Below are 20,598 nucleotides of genomic sequence, written 5' to 3' on the forward strand. Positions count from 1 at the left end.
CTCGCGGGGGCTCACGCAGTTAACTTGTGAGAAAGGTGGGGGAATGTGTAATCCTAATCCGCGATGTTCGCCTGCACTGGCTTCCTGGACATAGAAGATGGTTCTTGTTTCTCTGCGCTCCCTTGAAGGGAGGGGCTGAGAACAGTCACCTCTGAAGCTCACACAGCACCTGCTGTGTTTTGTCCATGGTACGTGGACTTAAGCTAGAAATACGGTTCAGTCCTGTTTACAGCTTCCTACCTGGCTTCTCATCCTAGCGTTCTCAGGCACCTCTGGTGTCATGGCAGAGAAGAACCTCACCTCCACGACCCAGTTCCTCCTTACTGCGTTCACTGACTGTCCTGAACAGGCTCTCCCTCTCTTCCTCCTCTTTCTGTTGATCTATCTCATCACCTTGCTGGGGAACACAGGAATGGTCATCCTGATCCGCGTGGATGGCCGGCTCCACACCCCGATGTACTTCCTCCTGAGTCACCTCTCTTTCATGGACATCTGCTACTCGTCTGTCACGGTCCCCCAGATGCTGGCCATGCTGCTGGAGCGCGGGGCAGTTCTGTCCTACACACGCTGTGCCGCTCAGTTCTTCCTCTTCACCTTCTTTGGCTCCATCGACTGCTACCTCCTGGCAATCATGGCCTATGACCGCTACGTGGCCGTGTGCCGGCCCCTGCTTTATGTCACCGTCATGACGCAGAAGGCCCGTCTGGGTTTTGTGGCTGGGGCTTACGGTGCTGGTCTCTTCAGTGCCTCCGTGAGGACAGTCTCGGCTTTCACCCTCTCCTTCTGTGGAACCAATGAGATCGACTTTATTTTCTGTGATCTCCCTCCCCTGTTAAAGCTGACCTGTGGGGACAGCTACACCCAGGAGGTGGTCATTATTGTGTTTGCGATATTTGTCATCCCTGCCTGCATGGCGGCCATCTTGGTGTCCTACCTGTTCATCATCGTGGCCATCATGAGGATCCCCTCAGCGGGAGGCCGGGCCAAGACCTTCTCCACGTGTGCCTCCCACCTCACGGCCGTGTCACTCTTCTTCGGCACTCTCATCTTCATGTACCTCCGAGACAACTCGGGCCACTCCTTGCAGGAAGATCGGGTGGTGGCTGTGTTTTACACAACAGTTATCCCCATGCTGAACCCCCTCATCTATAGCCTGAGGAACCAGGAAGTGAAGGAAGCCCTGAGGAAAGTTCTTGAACGAGCTGAGTGGTCCTGACCATTTCCCACTTGGAAAGTCCCGAGAAGTACCTCTTCAACAGCTCCAGCATTCTAGACACTCATTCCCAGCACGCTCACTGTGTATCATCCACACGTGAGCCATGTCACAGGTCTGTGACTATGAAACAAAATGAGTTTTTGCAAACTTTTCTACGAAAGGTTTCTATCGCGCAGAGATGTTGAAAATAATGTACAGTGAACTCCTTATGTCCAATACTTAGATTCTGCTATCGCTAATATTTTGCTATTTTTGCTTTATCATATATATATGTATATGTATAATATATACACATATATATGTATAATCTGTTCAATTACCCATCGATCAAGTCATCCTTCGACCCACCTTATTTTCTGATGCATTTGGAAGTGAGATGCCGCTGTCAGTATCAGAACTTGTCACTCCCGTAACACTTTAGAATTACGTCCTCAGTTAGGATTCAACATTGAGATTACACTTATTGCTAATGATTACATGAAGGTCATAGTTCAGTGGTCTAATTAATAAAGCCCCTCAAAGTATTCTTCACACTCTAAAAGTTCACAGAGGTGCCTCGCAGGACTCACTGGAAAATGCCCACCATAACATGCCTGTCCCATTCCTCTTGACTGGAAACATACCCCATTCTTCCTTCCTCCCTGCCTGTTCTAGCCCTCACACATCACAATGTGTGCTGAGAACCCACTTGTGAATTGATATCCCTCCCACTTCCCGTAATAGCATCTGCTGTGTCTGTATCATTGATGTCGACTCTATGTTCTTACAGTTTAAAAAAAATTTTTTTAATGTTTGTTTATTTTTGACAGAGAGAGAGAGAGAGAGACAGAGCATGAGTAGGGGAGGGGCAGAGAGAGAGAGGGAGACCCAGAATCCGCAGCAGGCTCCAGGCTCTGACCTGTCAGCACAGAGCCCAACGTGGGGCTCGAACTCACAGACCGCGAGATTGGACGCTCAACCCACTGAGCCACCCAGGCGGCCCCTATGCTCTTACAGTTTTTGACCTCAGGGAGGCAGAGCCTTGTTGTATTCCATACACAGGTGGGCAAGAAGGTTCTCCTGTACCGGGTCGCTGTGTCTGCAGCAGCTCAACCTGGGTCTGAAGACTTCCAGAGTCTGTTGGTTCTTGATCCTCACTTCTCTAACTTACAGGTGTCTCAGTCAAATGCAAGGCACTAGAAGGGAACAGACCACCCAACCCTTCATTTTCTGTTTTTATGTGATCTTTATTCCTGGAATTAAAATTATTTTCTCCCTGTCCCTTGGATTAAACAAAAACCAAGATCCCAGGTGTACGAATGATGTAAACCATCGTGGGAGAGAAGAGGGAGGCTGACAGTATCTTACAAACAGGGCATGATTCCAGAATGCTGTGTCACCCCCGGAACTGCAATACAGCTTTGCCCTGCTATCCGAGAGCAGAGGCTTCCTATGAAATCTTTCTTAAGCCAAAACAGCATAAAGCAAAGAAAAAAATTACCATTAATTTATACGGAAAAAATTTTTCAGCATTCTCAGCAAGCCCAAAATAACCTCTCTTGGGCTTTTCTGATACCTTAGGACACATCTTGCTAACAGATGCACAAAATAAATCGAGACAAAGCACAGATGCTCACAGACATTGTTCGGAGCTGTGGCGGCTTGATGCTGAGAGGCTGAGTGTGGTTCCTGGGGAGGGATCATGGCAGGGCCACTCTCCATGTTCGAGGTGCATGCTGAACGCTATTGTCACCTTTTGTCCTTTTTTTTTTGTAAACGTGAAGATCCGCTTTGGATGTCTTTCAGGTAGCAAAAGCAGGTGCGAATACAGGTCTTTCGTAAAAGTAAAGTGGGGCAACGCGAAATTTTGAAAGGTGAAGAATACCAGTAATGGGATTTTAAATTGGAAGAAGCAGCTGGAGGACCGGTCAAAGATTCAGGGAGAACGAGTACAAAGGATACTAAATTTAAGCTCACCTACAGTAAAATAAAACACATTAAAATCTCCAAAGACATTATGTGTATTTCTAGAAGACAGGATGATTTAAAATGCATATTATAATCATCATCAGAAATACTAGATCCATTCAATAGTGGCTTGTCTGGTTCTTGAAACCCAGGTTGAAAATGCATAGCTCCAAAAGACGGACAGTTCATAAATAGCTCCCGTGTTGACTGTGTTACAGGTAGTGGCAAAAGGCAAAAGTTAAGAAAGGAGCTAGAAATCTCCGATTGGTCATGTGAAGTTACCTCCTGATTGAAGAGACACCATTGGGTCTGTGTGAGTGAGAGCAGTGCACCAAAGAGCTGTTTGCTCTCTTGGAATCTTCCAGAAGGCAGGAAGCACACCATGAATTGAAAGGAACTGCTAAGAGAATGAGCTGCTAGATATAAGGAGACAACTTATGCTCTTTCTGATGAGATTCTAAGCAGGCAGTTAAGGCTGCTGTTTAAGAAGAAGGGGCCAACTGAGCTGTCTCTAGGGACTAGTGGCCACAGAGCCCCAGTGTCGTATATGGGACTTTTCCTCTATAGAGAGAGTTCAGGGAAAGTTAAGAAAAATGTCCTAAGGTATCCACTTATGTATGGAAGGGCAGACATGGTTAAATTAGTTTTTTTTTAAGTTCATTTATTTATTTTGAGAGAGAGAGAGAGAGAGAGAGTGCATGTGTGTGCAAGGGAGGGGTAGAGACAGAGGGAAAGAGAGAATCCCAAGCAGGCTCCACACTGTCAGTACAGAGCCCAATGTGGGGCTCGATCTCATGAACCGTGAGATCATGACCTGAGCCGAAATCAAGAGTCGGATGCTTAACCAGCTGAGCCACCTGGTATCCCAAATTACATATTAAAGAGAATCTTTTTAAGTTTTATTTATTTATTTTGAGAGATACAGAGACAACACAAGTGGGGGAAAAGAAGACAGAGAGGGAGAGACATGAGGGCTCGAACTCATGAAACCTTGAGATTATAACCTGAATCGAAACCAAGAGTTGGACGCTTAACTGACTGAGCCACCCAGGCACCTCAAGTTAAGTATTTTTAAAGAATAGTTGATAATATGAAGGTTACCTGGTTGTAAATAGGTGTTAGTATTTCCTTACATCTTGCTATATCTTGTGTGGAAGTCATTAAAATAAAGCAAATTGTGATTCTTTTTATTATTTAATTTTTTTTAATGTTTGTTTATTCTTTGTGAGAAAGAGAGAAAGCAGGAGCGGGGGAGGGCCAGAGAGAGGGAGACACAGAATCTGAAGCAGGCTCCAGGTTCTGAGCTGTCAGCAGAGATCCCGACGCGGGGCTCAAACTCATGAACCATGAGACCATGACCTGAGCCGAAGTCGGCCCCTTAACCAACGGAGCCACCCAAACGCTCCTAGTTATTTTAATTTTTTTTTTTTTATAAATTTTTTTTTCAACGTTTATTTATTTTTGGGACAGAGAGAGACAGAGCATGAACGGGGGAGGGGCAGAGAGAGAGGGAGACACAGAATCAGAAACAGGCTCCAGGCTCTGAGCCATCAGCCCAGAGCCTGACGCGGGGCTTGAACTCCCGGACCGCAAGATCGTGACCTGGCTGAAGTCGGACGCTTAACCGACTGTGCCACCAAGGTGCCCCTAGTTATTTTAATTTTAAAAGTCCCATTTTAACAGAAAATACATAGTTGAGGATTAATCATTAAAATATGCATAGGGAACACTAGGCTATTTAGACCAGAAAACACCATCTGTGGGACAGTCTTGAATGTGGCTGTAATACCTAAAAGGAGAATAAAAAAAAGGTCTGGGCAGATAACCTTGGATATCCAACTCAAGAAGTGGGTAGTGAGTATAATACCCTACCCAAACACTCCTGGTCTCATGCCTGGCGCTCAGCTGGATGCTCCCCCTCACCCTTCTCAGGTAGTTTCCTCCAAGGAGAACTCTAATACCATAAGCGAGGTCCTCCAGGAGCTATCAAAGAATGGACTTATTGGTATTATGGCCTCTCTGCTGGGTTCTGGACACACTCCTCACATTTTTTGCTCCAGCCCTGAAAGCGGAGTCCTGGGGACCACACTTTCCAGTCCAGGAGGTGGGGGAAGAAAGGCCACAGCTCTTCCAGAGGCAGGTAGGACAGGAGCGATAAGGCATGACTTGTGAGGTGTCAAAAAGGGGCCCGATTCCCTCTCAAAACCCCTTTCTTTGCTTTCAGTTCCTTTGCTGGAAATCACCTCGTGTGGCTTTCTTTTCTGGGGACCTTCGGGTGATGGAAAGAAGGCTGGGTGGTGACTGACACTAGCCAGTGGCATGTCCTTCCTTAAGGGAGTTCCCAATTCTGTACCTCAAGTTTCTCCACCTGAAAACCTGGGGAAAGGCTAGAATAAGAGAATTCTAAGAGCCCCTTTGTGGTCTGGCATTCTGTATGACTGGGCTTTAACTCTGTGAAAGTGTAAATTGTTTGAGAAGAGGACCCACATTATGCGTTGCCAGCCACTTTGTCCAGCCTGGGTCAGGACAAATGAGCGCCCAAGTCTAGGTGACAGAGAAGTACAGGAATGAGTGCTTAGGTCAAGGAAGCTGGAGTGGCCTGAGATGAACTCTGAACACTTTTTCATTTGGGATTTCTGAAAGTGAATCATCTCCCTTCTCATAGGTGGTCAGGCATAAAGCTTACATGGTGTGAGAAATGAGTCCACCGACCCAATCGAAGGAGGGACGCAGAAACTCAGAGTACAGTGGAGTGAGGCTTTAATCAACATTCCTGTGAGAGCAGGTGTCTGATGGACAGGCACACCTGGGGCAGTTACAGCAGACAATTTATCTCCTAGCATGAAGTCCCGCCCCCGTTTCCTCATTGGCTGAGTACTACAGAAGTTACAGCCTTACCTGGACATCGCCTATGCCCATTGGAACAAATGTACATTCCCTGAGGTGATGCAGAGACTTTCAGTCCTTCTTCCCTTTGCTCTTTGGCTCATGCTCATTGCAAAGCCCATGAAAATAAGCCGGAGAAACGGAGAGGGGAAGAAGAACCAGGAAGTGAAGTGTCTAAGGGTTCGGTACTCCATTGTTTTTGTTTGTTTGTTTGTTTTTTGGTTTTAAAAAAAAGTTTTTTTTAACACTTATTTTTTTTTGAGAGACAGAGAAGGGGTGGGGGAGGAGCAGAGGAAGAGGGAGGCAAAGAATCCGAAGCAGGTTCCAGGCTCTGAGCTGTCAGCACAGAGCCTGACACGGGGCTCGCACTCATGAACCGTGAGATCATGGCCTGAGCTGAAGTCGGATGCTTAACCCACTGAGCCACCCAGGCACCCCGGGACTCCATTGTTGGGGGGAGGGTGGTTCATCCATATTTCCAGTAGGTTGCAAACTTGCTGTTAACTAGACAGCACAGCTTTCATTTGGTATTTCTGAAAGTGAACCATCTCCCCTACTTCTCATAGGTGGTCGGCCATAAAGCTTAAAGACATTCCCAAACAGAACTTGTCTTTCCAATGCCTTGTTGATGGCAGTTAGATCTGCAGGCAGGATGGAAAGCTGAAGGCTTATACACCAGCGCCGGACACATCTGCTTCCAGCTGTGCCGCCTCTTGCTTCCCCCAGTCACTGCTTAGTCACCACCTCTGAGGGATCCCCCGAAGTCCAGGGGCCTCAGGAATTTCTCGGGTTCTCCTGATCTTAGTGTGGTAAAAATCTCTTCTTTCGTGTTCCCAAACTAGCATCCCTTCTCGTCTGGGAATCTGACCCTGAGTTCACATGGGCATTTCCACATCTTTCTGGGCTCCACCGACTGGCCCTGAGGTAGGCGCCTTGTCCCTTGGCCATATGACCTCCGAGATCTTTCTTGGAATTTTTCTTTTAACTTGGCACCAGAAAAGGTGATTTTCATCTTTTTTGTGGTGGGAAGGCTGGGGCATGTGAGGTGTGGACATAACCAGAGGCCATTTGTTTTTCTACTTTGTGGAAAGACCAAAGCTGACATTCACAGACGGTCACGGACCATAGAAAAATTCCTGATGTCATGAGCGTTACCAGGTCCAGTTGTCCCTAAGTTCTGGCTGCACCCTTCCCTGCATTTCCTGAGGTTTTGAGAGTCTTGGGGTGAATTCATCTGTGTGTTCCAGTCACGTTGGGTGCTGGGCTTTTGTCCCCATGACTAAGAAGACCTCATCAAGATGCCCCAGAGACTGGAAGTATTCCCGTTTTAGGATTTCATTCTCCACACTTGTGAGGAGCTGGACTGGACCCCTAAAGTCCTCTGGCTCCATCATTTGGGGAAGTTCAGATATAGAAGCTCTAAGAAAACTTCAAGACAACTTATAAAGGAAACAGTGGAAGAAGCTTGTCTCAGGCTGCAAACCCCTGACAGAATTTGGCGGGGAGAAAGGGCGGATACGCATTTTTAAGAATTAGAACTGAATCAAGAAGCATTCGCTTGATTATCTGGTCATCTTCTGTTTGGGGCCTCCTCTGTATTTGGGGGAAGTAAGGGGCCACTGGGTAAGGTGCCAGTTAACCCGTTTGGCCTTAAATTATGGATTGGGAATCAAGTGAACTGATCCAACCATTGACTGTCTTCCTATTTGGAGACTACGGCCTGTTTGCCTGTGAATTGGAAAGAAGTCATTTGGCTTCTAATGTCCCCTGTAGTTCTAGCATCTTATGGGTGCCTCTGAAAATCCGGCAGTTCTGTAATATGTAAAGGGAGGATTGGGACACCCATGATGAACTGTAACATCAGGATAAATGCTTCCAAAGCCAATTTAAGGGCCCTAGACGGTCCTCAACCTTGAACTGGCATGAGATCCATCCACGTATGGATGGGGGATGATAACAGAGCTGAGGATATATCCTCCTTACACCAAAACCTACTGTCCTTCCTAATGCTTCCTCCAGACTATGAGGCAGGACTCCTTGGCTACAAGGAACAGATATCCACTTTAGTTCAAGAAAAGAGCCTTTTGGAAGAAGAGAGGGTTAACCCTGGCAATCAACTCAGGTTGAGCTTTCTCCTCCTCCAATGATCTATGCTTACAAGGGTGAGGCCAGAGGGGGCTGAGGGCGATGCTGAGTCCATCCTTCCTCCGTGGCTGTTGAGTAATACCTTTTAGAAGGAGCAGCGGCCTGGACAAGTACCCCAAGAATTTTCTACCACAGTCTCCTCACTCTGCAAGGTAGGTCCCATCTCCAAGCCCTGTCCCTTCTTTTTAAAAGGTTAGAAAGAAAGTAGAGATGTAGAAGGCAGAACTCGCCAACTATTCCCAAATATAGGGGTCTAGAGACATCCGCACGAGGGTTTGCAATAGAGTACAGGAGTTCATCGTGTGCATTCTGGAGCCAGGCTGCTCAGGCTCAAATCCTAGCTCTGCCCCTCACTTTGGCACCATTGGCAATCTACTCCAACTGTCTGTGCCTACATGTTCTCATCCCCTTAAAATGGGGCCAATAATAGTACCTAACTCATAAGGTTGTTTTGTGGATTCAATCAACTAATACATCTATCTATCTATCTATCTATCATCTATCAGCATGAGCATCATCATCTGTCATCCTCTATCATCGTAGAAGAGTCAACTGGCATATAGGAAACAGCTTGCGTGGTCTTTGCTATTATTCTATTGGATATCCCTATCACATGTTGGCTTAGCCACCGCCATGCCCTGAATCTCTAGATCGGGAAACAAATGTCGGTCAAATCAGTAGTTCTAGAAACAAACCTCTAAACTCCCTTTACTGTAGCTGTATAGGCTCCGCTACTCACAAATGTGAAATTTTGGTCCATAACTTTTGAGCTTCATTCTGCTTTCTTTCTGGGGCTGGCCTCATGATGACTGAATTGTCTGAATAATTACCTGATAATGGTTTAAAATTCTACCAGAGCTTCCTGAAAGTGGGCTTCTGATGGTCTCAGCAGCCATCACAGCGGGGATGGAGTGAGGTGGAATCACTATTGTTTCTGAAGCAGAACTACAGATGCTCAGCCACCGGACCCTCTTCGGGACTGAAGGAAAAGTCTTTTTTTAAAAAGCTCCTGAGGGAACGATCTGGAGGGATTTTACTCCCTGCCTGACCCCCTACCAATCCCTTTCACAGTAGGAGCGATTGCTTTTGGGCAAGCCAGTCTGCACAGACTTAAAGGAGCCAGATTTCGAGATGGTGAGTCATCAGGAGATGCCTTTTCTTGGAATGATTATTGGCTGTTTGGCGTTTGGTCAATTGCTGAGCTTTTTCAGAGCTGTACTGCCTCAGGCACACCCATCCCTGGGAACTCTGACTCTGCAGGATGCTAATCTGCTTTCACTGAAAAAGAGGTTTTGTGGTCAAATATTTGGGGGAAATGGTGGGCTAAGAAAGGTGACAAGGCTTCTTAATTACAGGACCTCATAGATCGTTTAATACACTGCTAGGCGATATGAGTTTCCACACTGAAGATACAGGATGCAGTGATTTCCAAACTTGTGAGAACAGTATACCTCTTTTCCTCCCTGGACCCCCCTGGGAAGCCTGTTAACAAGGAAGGTGTTGGGGCGCCTGGGGGGCTCAGTCCATTAAGCGTCCGGCTCTTGATTTCTGCTCAGGTCATGATCTCACGGTTCGTGGGTTCGAGCCCCCGCGTCAGGCTCTGCCCTGAGGGGACGGAGCCTGCTTGGGATTCTGTCTCTTTCCCTCTTGCTGCCCCTCCTCTGCTCATGTACTCTCTGTCTCTCTCTCAAAATAAATAAATAAACTTGAAGAAAAAAAACAAACAAACTAAGGTAGATGTCTGTACCCCATGACAAAAGAACTGTATCAGAATCTCTGGAGGCAGGATGATAGTATTCATGCTTTAAATAAATTCCCTGGGCCATTCTTATGCACCAGGAGAACCAGTTTGAGAACCAGCATCTGGAGGAGAGATCGATCACCACTAAGAATTTGTTCAGTTTGCCTGGTAGAAGTCTGTTCACGACTCACACACACCTCGTGACTCGCCATTTGCACAATTCTCTTTCTGCCAAACGGCGAAATTTCAGAATCGCCAATTTCAGCATGTCTTGGCATCGGGGAACAAAGGCTTGTGCTTCCAAAAACGGTCAGAGATGCCTAGAGTGGCAGTGGGCAAAGCCTTTGACAAAATTCCCAATAGAGATACAGGAAAACTTCAAAAAAGTACATTCCTTTTGGTACAAGGCAGAAATGAGACAAGACCAGGAACGAGCCTTGTCAGATGCTGCTGAGTGATGGCAGGACAGGAGATGGGGCTTTTGGAGTTTGAAATCACAGAGAAATCCTCAAAGATATTAGACACCTCGTTAGAAGTCACATGAAGATAAATTGCCCCTCCCTGGAGACTCCCCTTGGGGACCAATTCAGGCATGATGCTGGGGCAGTGAATATAGGGAGCACTGTCAGCCAAGGTCTACTGGTGGATCAGAAGCTCAGGGAGAGAGGCTGGTGCCCTAGCCCTGCTATGCCGTCCGAGTCTGAAGACAGTCCCAGGAAGCTCCAGAGTCAGGGATTTATTGTTTTGTCAAGGTGAGAAGAAAGAGAGGGGCTCCATGAAGTGAGAGCAGACATAGAGGTCTGGAAGCCAACTTACCGCCCCCGAGTTGCTATGATTATGGACTCATGCTGTATTGTTGTTTAGTGAAAGGGAACAAAGACAGGGTAATTGAAGTCCAGAGGGGAAAAATGACTTGCGTAGGGTCACGCATCTTGTGTGGATGAATCAGAACACAGGTCTCTTCTGCATTGGCAGGTCCCATGGCTTCCAGATCTAATTTCTGTTCTTTGTTATTTTCCCTAATGGATCAGCTCAGTATTGGCCTGGCTGCTGGTGCATCAGGGAATGAAACAGGATCGAAGTCCTCCTTTACAGCCCTGCTTTAGAACCCTAAAGATTCCAAATCCCTTAGCTGAGATCCCACCAACAGCGCTTAGATACCAGACTGCAGAAGTGTTTCTGCTTTCTAATTTGGATGCTTGTCTATGAGCAAACTACTGCGTTTTCCAGGACTGTGTGAACAACCAAACAATGCTTATGGAGTTTTGTTAGGTGCTGAAAAGAGCTTATGTTTGTTGTTTTGATTCCAAGGTTATTGCTAGTACTTACAAAAAGCAACAAATGAAAACTCCTTAATAAGCCAGGCAGCCAACCCTAATTAGGGTAACAGCTATTTGTTAAACATGCCTGCTTTTAGACTGAGAATAGAAATCTTCCTTCCTACAGTCAGAGTCCATTGCTGATTGCTAATATGCTTTTTTTTTTTTTTTTTCGGTTCATGCTCCTTTGTTCAATAGAATATAAATTTTCCTTCCTTAAAACATTCATTTACAATTTTAAATAGCTACTATATATACGTGGAGTGCTTTTAGCTTTCCTGTACACTTTTGCATCTGTTTTAATCTATGCATTAACGTTATCTCTTAAGTAGGGCAGATATTATGATCCCCTTCTGGCAGAGGAGGAAATTGAGGTTCAGAGAGGTTAAGTGCCTTGTATAAGATCAAACAGCTAATTGGAGACAGAGTTGCAAATACAAGGGTTGACTTGAAAGTCAGATAAGCACTTGCTGTCTGTTCTTAGTGTAATAGAGGTGTTCATCAGTTTTCTCTTCTAATGAGCTCTGTTATTTGTCCATTTCCACTTAAACTGCAAGGTTTGTTCAAGTCTGGTGTCTCCCGCCAGACACCCAATTTAAAGCCTTCTTGCTGGAAATGACTTGTGCGTGTCTTCAGGTTCCCCTCACCTGGCTCTTGTCCATCTTCGCAGGTAAACCGCCGGATGGATGGCTGGGAGGAATGACACTGTAGTGACCGAGTTCTTCCTCACTGCGTTCCCAGAGCATCCCGAGTGGGGGCTCCCTCTCTTCCTGGTGTTTTTGAGTTTCTATCTCCTCACTCTGCTGGGGAACACGGGAATGGTCATCCTGATCCGTGTGGATGGCCGGCTGCACACCCCGATGTACTTCTTCCTTGGCCACCTTTCCTTCGTGGACATCTGCTACTCGTCCGTCACGGTCCCCCAGATGCTGGCCATGCTGCTGGAGCGTGGGGCAGTTCTGTCCTACACACGCTGTGCCGCTCAGTTCTTCCTCTTCACCTTCTTTGCTTCCATCGACTGCTACCTCCTGGCAATCATGGCCTATGACCGCTACGTGGCCGTGTGCCGGCCCCTGCTTTATGTCACCGTCATGACCGAGAAGGCCCGCTGGGGCTTACTGGCTGCAGCTTATGCGGCTGGTTTCTCCAGTGCCTTTGTTCGGACGGTCACAGCCTTCACCCTCTCCTTCTGTGGAACCAATGAGATCGACTTTATTTTCTGTGATCTCCCTCCCCTGTTAAAGCTGACCTGTGGGGACAGCTACACCCAGGAGGTGGTCATTATTGTGTTTGCCATTTTTGTCATGCCTCTTTGTGTATTGGTGATCTTGGTGTCCTACGTGTTTATCATCGTGGCCATCATGAGGATCCGCTCTGCGGGAGGCCGGGCCAAGACCTTCTCCACGTGTGCCTCCCACCTCACGGCCGTGTCACTCTTCTTCGGCACTCTCATCTTCATGTACCTCCGAGACAACTCGGGCCAGTCCTCGGAGGAGGACCGAGCGGTGTCAGTGCTCTACACAGTGGTGACCCCCATGCTGAACCCCTTCATCTATAGCCTGAGGAATAAGGAGGTAAAGGAGGCGGTTGTGAAAGCCCTGAGCAGGTCAAAGTCTCGTGGAAGGCCCTAGAGGGACTCTTGCTAAGTACGTCATTCCTTTGTTTCCCTGTCCTTTCTGTCTATCCTCAACTTCCACCAACTGGGGAGACTTTCCCAGACAACCCTACTTCGAATTGCACCCGAACTTCCCACCTCCACTTTCAGATTTATTATTCTATGTCATACTTGTCACCATCCAATGCCCGATGTGCTACACATGTGATATTGTCTAATTCTCACAAACTAAAAGGTAAACTACACGAGAGGAGGCGTTTTTATCTGTGAAATCCACTTCTGTGCAGTCAGTGCCTCGCCAAGCACCTAGCACATCAAAAACACCCAACAAGTATTTGTCGAATAAACATATTCATCTCTGGTTCCAGTGTCTACCTTTCGGTTCCAACTTCCTCGTCCTCAGTTGTTTTTTTTTTTTTTTTTTTTTTTTTTTTTTTTTTTGTATCTGCCAAGTGGGTTGACCTACTCTATAGGACTAGATTTTTGAGGATCCAGGGCATAAAGAGCAGGGACCATGTCTGTCTTATTTGCTAGCATCTGTTGAATTCTGTACATCCCAGGCACAACACACACTTGATGAGTGGAGTAAATATCTTTGGAAAATCCAAAGACTTATCAGTCTTTGTTCGTTTTTTGTTTTTGTTTTTGTTTTTTTGCACAAGTCACTTACATTTTGCAGGGTGGGGTAAAGCAACCGCACAGAGTGCATATTGGGGCCCATTTTTCCAATATTAACTGCCGGGCAAATGTTCCCCTGACAGATCAGTTTCTGTGGCAGGAACAGAGGCAAGCGTGTTGTAGAAGGAGCTCCGGATTTGGCATCAAAGCATCCAGGCGGTCACTTCTTAGCTGTATGGCTTCAGATTAGTTAGGGTTTGTCAGTCTGCTTTCTCAACTGTGAAATAAAACTTATTGAGCATTTACCCTCAGCCAGGTTTTGTGTGTATCACATTTATTCTCACGACAACTCCGTACATGTGCAGAAACAGAAGGTGCTGGGTGAAGTTCTATAAACGTTAATTAATTTGATTATGGTGATTGTCCCAGGGTCTGCAGCCCAATGAGCACCAGTGGGCAGAAAGACCCATAGCTGATCTGTGGGCCTTTTCATTTTAGAACTGTCTGGAACAGTGTCTTCTGGGCTGACATTAGCCTTGGGTCCAGACACCTGCAGACGTGGAGTTCACTAAAATTTTTTTAACTTAACTCTTGAAGTAATATACGCTTAAATACACACTTAAATTAATTCGAGGCACCAGGCTAAAGGCTTTACATGAATGATTTACTTTAGTCCCAGCAACTTGAGTGGAAAGTAATTCTGGTTGACCTCATTTTGCAAAAGGAAGATATTAGACCCACAGAGGTGATATGACTTGTCCAAGTTCTGCAGCAAGAAAGTTGCAGAACAGGGAGCACCTGATCCCAAGCCTCTCTCACTCGAAAAGGTCTGCTCACAAATGCCACCCCCCCTGTGTATTTCCCCCTGTCTCCTTCCCAGGCCCCAAGTCTCAGATGCAAATCATTTCAGAAGCATCTGGGTTTTAGTTGCTTCCTCCAATAGGCAGTTCATCAGTACGGTGCCTCTAGGCAGTCACCAACCTTGCCTTCGTGTTTTCCTGTTCAATTTCAGTGATTGCCTAAGAATTCAAGGTTCCTTTCCAAACACCGATCATTGTTTTCTTACCATTTAATAGCATTTAATATATATTTAATTGTTTTGTTCTATCATCTACATCTATTTAATCTATCTACCTATCTATCTATCCATCTATTATCTAAGTATCTATAATCTATCTACATATCTATTATCTATCCATCCATGTATCATCGATCTATCCATTATCTATCTATTATCATCTATCAAATATGATCTCTGTTTCTAGGAGTTTGTTTTTTTAGATTCCACATACAAGTGAGATCATACAGTATTTGTCTTTCTCTGTCTGCCTTATTTCCTTTCCAGTGCAATGTTTAATAGAAGTAATGAGGGGCGCCTGCGTGGCTCAGTCGGTTAAGCGTCCGACTTCAGCTCAGGTCACGATCTCGCGGTCCGTGAGTTCGAGCCCCACGTCGGGCTCTGGGCTGATGGCTCAGAGCCTGGAGCCTGCTTCCGATTCTGTGTCTCCCTCTCTCTCTGCCCCTCCCCTGCTCATGCTCTGTCTCTCTCTGTCTCAAAAATAAATAAAAACCTTTAAAAAAATAAAAAAAAAATAGAAGTAATGACAGTGTACGTTCCTGTCCTGTTCTTGATCAGAAGAAACTTATTCTTTCATCAGTCACTGTGTGGGTTTTTCATAGATGTCCTTTATTAGCTTATGGGAGTTCCCTTTGATTCCTAGTTTGTTGAGAGGTTTTTTTTTTTTTAATTTTTAAGTTAAAAAATTTTTTTAAATGTTTATTTACTTTTGAGGGGGCGCAAGCCAGGGAGGGGTGGAGAGAGGGGACAGTGGATCTGAAGCAGGCTCTGCGCTGACAGACTGACAGCAGCAAGCCCGATGTGGAGCTCGAACTTCCGAACCGAGAGATCGTGACCTGAGCCAAAGTCAGATGCTCAACCAACTGAGCCACCCAGGTGCCCTAAGAGTTTTTTTGTTTTGTTTCATTTTTTGTTTGTTTTTTTTAAATCAGGAATGGATTTTGGATTTTGTGAGAAGATTTTTCTGTATCCACTAGGATGATCATATAGTTTTATTTTGTGCTTATTAATATGGTGGATTACATTGATTGCTTTTGGACTGTTAGATAATTCTTGTATCTTTCGGATAAACGGTTCTCGATTACAGTAAAGTACTGCTTGTATTATCAAAAAAAGTAGAAGATGCTCCTCAGTATTCTTGCTTGGTTACAAAGATCACAGATGGTATTGCCTAAAGCCATATGCCAGTTTTAAAAGGAGACTGTAGTTCTGAGTCATCTAAATACCTCTATTAAAAGGAGAATAGAGAGTAGCATAAGAAATGGAAGGAAAATGGGAGCAAAGAAGAAATTTGAGATGTTTTCATCTTCTGGGAAACATGTTCTGCAGGAGACAGTTTCCATGTGGGCTGAACTCTGAGGACACGGGACCGGTGAAGAGGTCGCTGGGGATGACGTCTGCCTGGGTTGACATGAGCAGATCACAAGGGAAGATCAAAGGGTTGACAGCTGGCCTCCTGTGGTATTTGAAACAGTCGATCCCTCTTTTCTCCTGGAAGAATTTTCACTCTCTTCCTCAGGAGTCCTGACACTACTTTATTCCGGTTTCCTACCTCCCTGGTTCTTACTCCTCTGACTTCTTTGCTGGGTCCTTATTTCTAAATGTTAGAGTTCACACAGGGTTTGGTCATAGGTCTTTCTCTCTTTCTGTAGTTACCCCTTAGGCAATTTCATCCAGTTCCAAGGATTTAGTTCTTACTTAGAGTATTTATTTATACTTATTTTTTTTTTTAATTTGAGACAGACAGAGAGGGTGAGCGGGGGAAAGGGGCAGAAAGAGAGGGAGAGAGAATCCCAAGCAATCTCCAAGCCCGGTGTGGAGCCGATGTGGGGCTCGATCCCACAACCCTGGAATCATGACCTGATCCAAAATCAAGAGCTGGGTGCTCAACTGACTGAGCCACCCAGGCACTGCTTCCTTAGAGTATTTAAATAAAATTCAACGTCTTCACCATGGCCGGACAGATTTAGCCAGGTTGCGTCCCAAACTACCACCATGACTATATTTACTTCTCATCTCCTTCTCCCCCGTCCACCCTGTTCTGTGAGGGCCCCACCCTGCTCTTGCAGCAATATCCTTCCACTTGCTCTCCCTTTTCTTAGAATGTGTTTACTCAGAACTTCTCATGGCTCACTCTCTTATTTTATTCAGTTCTCTACTCAAATACCCAAGAAAGGCTTTCCCCAACTCCTGCACCTCTCCATCCCAAATAGCCATCCCATGCTGGGTCGTTGTCTATTCTCTGCTCCTAGTGCACTTTTTATCCCAGGCCTTCTTGCTAGCTCATATTACAGCCATCATTTATTTATTCACACCTTCATTGTCTGTCTCCCTCTCTATGAAGGAAAAGCCAGACAAGCAACGGTGCTATCTCCTCTTCTTTTTGCTCTCACTAGGTATTTAAAAAAATATATTTGTTTAGTAAATAAAATAATGCACCTTTGCTGGCATGTTTTGCATTGGGTTTTATAAGCCATGTTTAGCCAATGTATGATTTTTTTTTTTCCAGTTTGTTTTTCTAGGCATTTCCCTTGCATTTGTGTTACTCACACTTAGGTGATAGGGAATTCTGCTAATTTATTCATCAGGCCACAAGTTGGTTTTCCTCAGGTATGGCTAACACAAAAGCACTAAAATACATTAACATTCACTTGACAGTGCTTTGCACAAAATCTTTATGTATTCTAAATCTAACGACATCAGTTACTGACTAAATATTGTCTTTTCTTATCCGGTCTTACAAATCTCTTAACATTTTTTTCGTGTCAATTTCTCGCTTTGGTCTGCGAGGGCACCAAAGGCATGGGCTGTGAATTATTCATCCCTTTAGTCCCAGGGTCAGAGTCAGAGCCTGGTAAATTGATGGCTTATTGATGGCTTGCCATAGATGTTTGTTGAAATGACAGGTACAAGGATCCTTTAAGGGAATTCAAGCATCTGGGTCCAGATGTATGCCTCTCCTCCATGAAAACCTGTCAAGGTTTTTATAAAAGTTTGCGGTTCTCTATTTCCTGAATCGATTGTCTTTTGTGTCTTAAACTAAATCCTAATTCACTTTGTCGGGTAAACTCCCAACTTGCATCCAAGTCCATCCCTAGCCAAATCAGCTTCCCCATTACTCACTGAGGATGAAGCACCTTAGAAAGGATCCAGGCTCCTGGGGAGCGTCCGAGCTGGAGGTAACGGAGGACTGGCCCACATGGATGACCACCAATTCAAACCAAATCGCCTGGGTCTAAACCTGCTGGTTCTTATCCTATCACATATAGGCTGGATGAAACCAGAATAAAGAGATAAAATCACAGATCTGCCCAATCGATGTTTAACAGAACATTCTGGAACAGAAGATTCTGGAACCAGGTTAAGCATGGTGGTGTAATAGGACAAGACATTTTATCTTAAAATAAAAAAGTATTTTTCTTCCTAAAGCAATAGTCACTGCAAAATGATAAAGCAATAAGAGAGTATTATATAAATCCCTCCATTTTATGAAACAAAATCACTATTTTGGTTACAGAGTGTTGTATAACAAACCACCCCAAAATATAGGGACTTAAAACAAGGACCGTCATTTTATTGTTGTCTCTCGCAGTTCTAGGAGTTGAGGGGACACGATGGGCAGTTTTCACTTGGGGTCTCATGTGCCGACAGCCCGAGCTGACACTGGATCAGCTGAATGTTCACTCACTCACTTTCTGCAGACTCCGAGATTCGAAGGCTGGAAAAGCTGGAGGTCTTTGGGCATCTGCCTCTGATTCTCTGTGGCTTCGCCACATGGACTCTCCGGCATGGTGGCTTCAGAGCAGAGGGACTTCTTACGGGGAAATTCAGGGCTCCAGAGGTACACATCTGGAGAAAGTGCCAGGTGGAGGCCGTACTGGCTTTTCTAAGAGTCTTGGAAATCGTGCAGCACCACTTGTGGGACACTCTATTAATCAGAGCAGCCCTAAAGCCCTCCAGGTTCAAGGAGAGGGACACTGACTCCATCTCTTGATGAAGAAGTGGCAAACTTCTTCAAGAGCGTGTGAGATGGAAATATTGTCGTGGCTGGCTGTTTTTGGAAAACACGATCTGAGACAACCACTCTCAATATTTTGCTGACTCTCTTCCTAGGCATCTCTTTGTGCACATGCCGTTGTACATAAATGGGCGTAATGATAATGCTGTCGTAAAACCTTCTTTGCGTATATCAGACCAATTGTTATGTTACAGAAAAAAGAAACTGAGGTTGGTAACATGGTTTGTCACAAGTGAGTTCATTGCAGAGCCCAAGTCTCTTGATTATAAATCTAGGACTCTCTACTTGTCCCGGTAGAATAGTGAAAGCAGGGTTCTATGGTTCATGTTGGAGTTGTGGGTGGAACAGGGTGGACTTTGAGGTATTTGAGGAACAAGGACTTGGAGGCCAGTTTGGTAAGTCATATAAAAGCAAGTGGATTTTAAATTTACAATGCAAAAATCAAATGAAGCATAAAAGTTTGAGAGACATCAGAGAGAAAGGCGGGTGGCTGATTACGTATCTCCTCTTATGGAGATTGGGCTTTTATGAGTTCAGAGAAGACGAGAAGTCTTAGATTGGGCACTGAATAAACTTTGTTTGGCCTGGAAGGTAGATTGGGGTTGGGAGCCTGGGACAGTTCCCAAAACAAGGAATTTTTTTAATAGTGTCTACGATATACGAGGATCTATGGTTGTTGTCTCGCATACATGTCCATTTACTCACAAACAGCTTTGGGATGTTCGGATGATTACTCCAGTTTGACAGACGAAAAAAGCAAGTTTCAATGCTTAAATAATTTCTATGGATCACGCAGGTGAATCTCAACTTCCTGAAAAGCCAGGATTTAGAACCAACTCTCTTCACGCTACAGTGCAGTTGTTAGAGGAATCAGATTAAATAGCGAATAAAAGTTTGCTCCAGAGCTGCAAATATTTTTTAAAAAGGATTTGGACACAGAAAAAGAACATGTTCTTCTGGGGAGCTACTTAAGGCAGATGTCTGAAAGACATTTCCATCAACCAGTGGGCACCCAGGTTTGCACAAATCCCAGAGCTGGAGTGGAACTCAGAGTTTATGGGGTTCAGTGATTCTTTAGCACAAGGGTCACCTGAGGGGTGTTTCCAGGCTACGAGTGCCTGATTCCTTCACTGAGTCTTGGTTAGTAGATACAGGTGGGATTTGGGAGAAAAGCAGTAAAACCTAGTTTGTAGCCTTTCTCAGCCTCAAGGAAGTCCGAGATTTGACCCTTGGTCTAATCCCTCTTGCAATGAAGTCCAGAATTTTCTAGGTGGATCCTGGATCCAAGATGCAAGACAGCCCTGCCAAAGTGGCTCTGAAGCTTCTTGGCCACTTTTATCTGTTTGTTAAAATTGGTTATGGAGGAATTTGTAATTGATGAGCAGCTTGTATTTGCATAGATGCAGCTGTACCTGAAAAGGGGTGCTAGTCACATATCTCTACGGGGATCATCAAGAGGCAAGGCATAATGGCTAAGGAACCCCGGAGCTGAAGCCTTCCTGAACTGAGGTCGTCCACACCCAACGAGTGCTCTCTCTCATGACCATGCACATTCCAAGTATGGAATGACTGGGATATTTAGAAGGTGTGCCTTCTAAATGAGACCTCTACCCTCCTCCCTCACTCGTGCTCTCTCTCTCTCTGTCTCTCAAAAATTAATAAATGTTAAAAAATTTTTTTTTAAATGAGGCCTGTATGATGCCATCGTGTGTGAGTTTTGTGGCTGTCCCGTATCCTTAAAGTTTTCTTAAAGCTTGATTCTTGGTGTATTTTGTGAGCTTTATTGCCAAGCTGAACCCAAGACCATTGCAGCTGGTTGAGGAGAGAAGTCACCTCAAACTGTCCTGCTCAGACACAAGGATCAATGAACTCGTATTATTTATCGCGGTCTTATCGGTTGTCACCTTCCCCTTTGACCTCATTCTCTTCTCGTACATCTTCATTGTCAGGGCTGTCCTGAGAATCTCACCCACAGAGGGAAAGTGGAAAGCCTTCTCCACCTGTGGCTCTCACCA

General features: G+C 45.3%; 2 protein-coding genes across 2 annotated transcripts; both read left to right on the top strand.

The window, feature by feature from the left end:
• The first annotated feature begins 280 nt into the window (after window positions 1-280).
• On the top strand, window positions 281-1,247 carry LOC101089463 (olfactory receptor 9Q1). Its single transcript, XM_003993451.2, has one exon. The coding sequence runs from the start codon at window positions 281-283 to the stop codon at window positions 1,214-1,216; it is 936 nt and encodes a 311-aa protein (XP_003993500.2). The 3' UTR covers window positions 1,217-1,247.
• A 10,683-nt stretch (window positions 1,248-11,930) lies between these two features.
• LOC101089717 (olfactory receptor 9Q2) lies at window positions 11,931-13,231 on the top strand. Its single transcript, XM_003993452.3, has one exon. It carries the CDS (start codon window positions 11,941-11,943, stop codon window positions 12,883-12,885), a length of 945 nt encoding a protein of 314 aa, XP_003993501.2. The 5' UTR covers window positions 11,931-11,940; the 3' UTR covers window positions 12,886-13,231.
• Window positions 13,232-20,598: the final 7,367 nt, after the last annotated feature.

This window comes from Felis catus, chromosome D1 (assembly GCF_018350175.1).
Source record: "Felis catus isolate Fca126 chromosome D1, F.catus_Fca126_mat1.0, whole genome shotgun sequence".
Lineage (NCBI taxonomy): Eukaryota > Metazoa > Chordata > Mammalia > Carnivora > Felidae > Felis > Felis catus.

Bases quoted from the DNA above. Each gene is read 5' to 3' on its own strand.
- LOC101089717 (XM_003993452.3), top strand. From the start codon at position 11,941: ATGGCTGGGAGGAATGACACTGTAGTGACCGAGTTCTTCCTCACTGCG.
- LOC101089463 (XM_003993451.2), top strand. From the start codon at position 281: ATGGCAGAGAAGAACCTCACCTCCACGACCCAGTTCCTCCTTACTGCG.